We start from the raw sequence: 6,000 nt of genomic DNA on the forward strand, positions 1-6,000 counted from the left end.
TCAGAGATGCTTCAGTAAGTTTTTCTCAGACTGGACACCTTCCAGGCCTGGGCACAATTCTTTCCCCTGGTGCAGCTCTTGTTGCAGCTCAGGTGATAGCTAGGGGATTCTTCATGATGGCTTCTCTCCCTCTCTCTTCTCTTCCCCCCTTTATATATCTTTTGCATAAGGCGGGAACTCTTTGTCTCTCTGGGTTTCCACCCCCCCTCACTGGAAAAGCACCAGGTTAAAGATGGATTCCAGTTCAGGTGACATGATCACATGTCACTGCAAGACTTCATTACTCACTTGCCAGCACACACATATACAGGAAGACTCACAGGTAAATACAGCCATCTGCAGACAATGGGAGTCATCAAGATTCCAAACCATCATTAATGGTCCACACTTTACACAATTACAATAGGCCCTCAGAGTTACATTTTATATTTCTAGTTTTAGATACAAGAGTGGTACATTTATGCAAATCAGATGATCACACTCAGTAGATTATAAGCTTTGTAATGATACCTTACAAGAGACCTTTTGCATGAGGCATATCCCAGTTACTTACATTCACTTATTACCGTATTTTCTCTAAAACTATCTCAGTTACATTATATTGACTTATTATCAAGCTTTTATAAAACCATATAGACTGCACAACGTCACAGATATCTCTGTCTGAACTTGAAGCAGTTGGAGAAGTAAAGCTGGAATACTTCCATTTAGACATGTTAAGGTTGATCGGGAGACCAGGCCCCTCTCTGGGCATTTATTTACCCCGGTTTGAGGAAAGGGTGAGGTTAGGTCTGGTTGCTGTGAGATTTCTGATGCGAGCTTCTCCAGGCTGGAAGCAGAGAGAATCTCCACTCAGCTGTTTTGTTTCCTCCACAACAACTGGAGCAATGACATTTTTGAAGCTGGTAGTTCTCAACTTCTTCCCAGTCTTCCTTTGGAAATCACACTGACAACTAGGCTGCTTGGTGATTTTGGGACAACATGAAAACAAATTTGTTTTCGGGGGGTATGATGTGGCAGCTTGGTTAAACCTCTACTCTCCAGAGCCCAGTTTGTTTCTGTGCTGTTTATTTCCACTCTCTAGGTATGGGCCTTTACGTATCTTACTGGTGACTATCCCGACCATAGCTCCCACAACTCTCCAGGTCACGTTGCACTTTGGTTCTGCACTCTCATGCATTTGCGAATCTTCTTCTTCTGTGGTCATCTGCAAATCTGAGGACCATTGAATTTGTTCTAAAGAAACACCTGACAAAGCACTGCCCTTATTGCAGCTTGTTCTTTCCCTTTTCCCTTTTAGTTTAATTGATCAAAAAAGCCTCTGGAGACCCAGAGTGCTCCACCAGGCTACAACTGGCAGGAAGTAGTATTGTTTCAGGACTGTCAGATGTAAGTGTAACTACTGAGACACTTGGAAGTTCCAGTTTGCAAACTACTCATAAGCAATTTATGAAAGTCTGTATTAACTTTGCACAGCGACCATGTAGTATGTGCTGAGAGGATCAAATAAATATGGAGTAAAAGAGTGGGTGTCAGTAAAACAAAAACCACAACACTCTGATGTTTCCAATTAGGTGTGTGCATGCCGTGTGCACAGTCGTTGGAAAGTTTTTCCCCTAGCAGCACCTGTCGGGTTGGCGGTGGAGCCCTCTGGAGTGGTGCCTTCATGGCGCCAAATATATGACCCTGCCAACCCAGCCCCTCCTCAGTTCCTTCTTACCACCAGAGACCGTCATTGGAACTGCGGTCGCTTGCATAGCAAGTGCTTCCCTTAGTGTTTATAGTAGCTGTTAGTTTTTAGTTTGTAGTTGTCCCGACATCGAGGGTGGAGTGACACCGGTCCCCGGCACCGGCTCCTCGACACTGGTCCCCATCGGCGCCGCCATGGTCCTCACGGTCGAGGCTGGCTTTGTTGGACTCGGATTCGGAATCCTTCTATTTACGACATAGCCAGCACAAGTCAGACAGGATGCAGGTGTGGTGTCTTGGCACCCTCAGTGGCAGCCACCTGCACAGTGGCCCTTTTGGAACCCCTGGGCTTACCACCAGGCCCAGGGGGTCTTTTTCCAGGGGCTTCTGGTCAGTAGCCTCCGAAAGTCGAACTCTCCCACCGCCCAGAGACTGACCTATGCCTTGGGGCTCCAAGACAACGACAGCACAAAGCCCGCTACCCATCCAGGCCACCGCGACAACAGTCGGTGCTGAGGACCTTGGCACTGGGCAGGAGGACGCAAGAGAGCTGGAGGGTCAGGAAGACCCTGCACCACTTCTGGCCTCCTCATCCTCGTCCCCAGATGAGGTGGTGGCAGAAGCTTCGGCCTCAGGACATCTCCCCCTCCTACCCCCGCCCCGATCGACCACAAAGCCCACCAGGACTTGCTACCCAGGATTGCCCGCAACATGGGGTTGCAGGCGGAAGAGTTGGTCAAACCTGAGGACCCCATGGTGGACACCTTGGCTCTGGAAGGGTCATCCAGGGTAGCTCTGCCACTGATAAAAATGATCCAGAGCAACTTTAAGACTCTATAGCAGACCCCTGCATCTATCCCGCCTACTGCTAAAGGAGTTGAGTGGAAGTACTTCATACCCTCTAAAGGGTACAAATATCTCTTCTCGCACTTGCAGCTCTGCTCCTTAGCGGTGACCGTGGTTAACAAGAAGGAGAGACGGGAAGCAGGGACTGACTCCCAAATCAAAGGAGTCAAAACGGATGGACCTTTTCGGTAGATTTACTCAACTGGAGGCCTGCAGATGAGGATAGCTAACCAGCAAGCTATTCTCAGTAGATATAACTTCAACTCTTGGGCCTCCATGTTGATTCCATCAGACTCCTGAGCCGAATTTGCGGCTATAGTCGACAAAAGAAAAGCAGTGGTGTGGACCTCTTTACAGGCCTCACTGGATGCTGCGGATTCAGCTGAACATACCCTTTCCTCTGGGATAGTCATGAAGAGGGGCTCGTGGTTACAGGCATCTGGGTTGCCCTGGAAGTGCAGCAAACCCTGCAGGACCTGCCGTTTGACAGAGCAGACCTGTTTTGGGAGCAAACAGACTCCAGGCTGCACAACCTAAAAGACTCCTGGGTGACCATGAAATCTTTGGGCATGCATACCTTGGCAACCCAACGCAAACATTTAAAGCACAACACCAGCCACACCCCTATCTTTGCCAGCTAAGGCAGGACTTCTGAAGGAGGAGGGGTAGGAATGGCAGGCGCAAACCTTCCCATCCCCAGCCCGGGCCCGACCAAGCCATCGTCTGGCTCAAAGCAGCCCTTTTGAAGGTGTACCCGAGGACAACACACCTGCCACGATACCGGTTCCTTCCCCTTGTTTCTTGAATCGTCTATCTCACTTCTACTGTGCTTGGTCCCAAATAACATCAGACCGCAGGGTTCTTTGCATGGTAGAAGTGGGATATGCTCTCCGATTCCGCTCCCGTCCTTCCCACCCCACTTCCCCGTCCCTCTTCAGGGACGCTTCTCACGAGCAACTCCTTACCCAGGAGGTGCAGGCGCTCCTTGCCATAGGAACGGTAAAGGAGGTTCCTCAGGGGCAAGGGATTCTATTCCTGTTATTTCCTAATCCCCAAAGCCCAGGGGGGTCTCAGACCCATTCTAGACCTGGGAGGACTCAACAAGTTCATGGAAAAGTTGAAGTTCTGCATGGTCTCCCTGAGTGCTATTTTCCCTTCTCTGGATCCGGGAGACTGGTATGCCACCCTCGACATGAAAGACACCTACTTTCACATAGCTATACGGCCTGCACACAGACGATTCCTCAGGTTTGTTGTCGACCACAACCATTATCAGTTCATAGTCCTCCCCTTCAGCCTGTCAACAGCCCTCCAAGTGTTCACCAACTGCATGTTGGTTGTAGCAGCCTTCCTCCGAAGGAGGCAGGTGCAGGGTATACCCCTACTGTGACAACTGGCTGCTCAGGGGATGCTCCAGTGAACAGGTGGAGTCTCAAGTCCGATTGGTCAGATCCACTTTCGAGAAACTGGGTCTCCTCCTCAATGTGAACAAGTCAATTTTGTTACCAACCCAAAGAATAGAGTTTATCGGGGCGGTATTGGACTCGGTACAGGCAAGAGCGTTTCTGCCAGAGGCCTTCTTCCAAGTGATGGCAGACATTATTCAAGGCCTCAGGCGGAACCCGACCACTACAGCAAGGGGATGCCTGAGTCTCCTCAGCCACATGTCAGCCTGCACCTACGTGGTCCTGCATTCCAGAATGAGGCTCAGACCCCACCAAGTTTGGCTCACTTTGTTCTACTGCCCGGGGCGCGACAGCCTGGACTCAGTGGTCACTGTGTCAGAGCAAGTACTTGAGTCTCTCGGATGGTGGCTCGACCCTCAAGACAGTGTGCGAGGGAGTCCCCTTCAACAGCCCCCATCCCTCCTTGTCCATGGTAACGGATGCGTCAGCTCTGGGATGGGGCACGCATTTGGGAGATCTCCTAACACAGGGCTAAGTTTGCAGGACAAGCTCTGACTCTATATCAATATCAAGGCGTTGAGGGCAGTACAACTAGTATGCCAAACCTTTCAGGCCCGGCTACAAGGACACTGCGTGGCCGTTATGACAGACAACACCACTGCCATGTTTTATATCAACAAGCAAGGTAGGGGAGAGGAACGGGCTCCATGTCGGAAAGCCCTCCAGCTCTGGGAGTTCTGCATAGCCCACTTCATTCACCTGGAGTCATCCTATCTCCCAGGAGCACAGAACGAATTAGCAGATCCTTTTGCAATCACGAATGGTCCATCCACCCAGATGTCATACACTCCATCTTCCAGAGGTGGGGGTTTCCCCTGGTTGATCTGTTCACCAGCCAGAGCAACAGAAAGTGCTTGCAATTCTGTTCCTTCCAGAAACACAGCCCAGGCTCGCTTGCGGACACGTTCTTGCTCCCCTGGGCAGGATGTCTGTTGTATGCTTTTCCGCCGATCCCGCTCATACACAAGGTCCTACTCAAGGTCTTCAGAGACAGGGCATGAATGATTCTGGTGACACTGGCGTGGCCTCGCCAACATTGGTACACCACACTCCTGGAGCGGTTGGTGGATGCCCCGGTCACATTGCCGCTACTTCTGGACCTGATCACACAGGACCACGGTCGCCTTCATCACTTCGACCTTCAGTCCCTCCATCTCACAGCCTGGAAGCTTCATGGCTAACTGCCATAGAGCTCCTGTGCTCAGAACCGGTAAAAGAGGACCTATTCAACAACAGAAAACCCTCCACTAGGGCCACATACCTAGCAAAGTGGAAAAGGTTTACATTCTGGTGTATTCAGAATCGCACACTTCCACTCCAGGTGCCCATACCATTCATCCTGGAGTACCTACTGCACCTGAAACAGCAGGGTCTCACAGCATTGTCCATCAAGGTGCACCTTGCAGCCATTTCGGCCTTCCACTTGGGAGCGGCCGGGTATTCAGTCTTCTCCACCCTAATGGTTACCCTTTTCCTCAAGGTCCTGGATGGTTATACCCACAAATTAGACAACTGGTGCCTGCGTGGGACCTTAACCTGGTTCTCTTCAGACTAATGGGGCCCCCTTTACACCACTGGCAACTTGCTCCCTTCTCTACCTGTCGTGGAAGTTAGCCTTTCTGCAAAAAGAAGAACAGGAGTACTTGTGGCACCTTAGAGACTAACAAATTTATTAGAGCATAAGCTTTCGTGGACTACAGCCCACTTCTTCGGATGCATATAGAATGGAACATATATTGAGGAGATATATATACACACATACAGAGAGCATAAACAGGTGGGAGTTGTCTTACCAACTCTGAGAGGCCAACTAATTAAGAGGAAAAAAAACTTTTGAAGTGATAATCAAGCTAGCCCAGTACAGACAGTTTGATAATAAGAAGTGGGCTGTAGTCCACGAAAGCTTATGCTCTAATAAATTTGTTAGTCTCTAAGGTGCCACAAGTACTCCTGTTCTTCTTTTTGCGGATACAGACTAACACGGCTGTTACTCTGAAAC

At 49.9% G+C, this 6,000-nt stretch overlaps 1 protein-coding gene across 1 annotated transcript in view; it reads right to left on the reverse strand.

Moving 5' to 3' along the window:
- Window positions 1-5,611: 5,611 nt before the first annotated feature.
- DNAI3 (dynein axonemal intermediate chain 3) overlaps window positions 5,612-6,000 on the reverse strand; it is a 57,261-nt gene continuing 56,872 nt past the window's right edge. The window contains exon 21 of the mRNA XM_034780086.1: window positions 5,612-5,620. Within this exon, the coding sequence (XP_034635977.1) occupies window positions 5,612-5,620 (9 nt within the window). The remainder of the gene's footprint in view (window positions 5,621-6,000) is intronic.

Source organism: Trachemys scripta, chromosome 8 (assembly GCF_013100865.1).
Source record: "Trachemys scripta elegans isolate TJP31775 chromosome 8, CAS_Tse_1.0, whole genome shotgun sequence".
Lineage (NCBI taxonomy): Eukaryota > Metazoa > Chordata > Testudines > Emydidae > Trachemys > Trachemys scripta.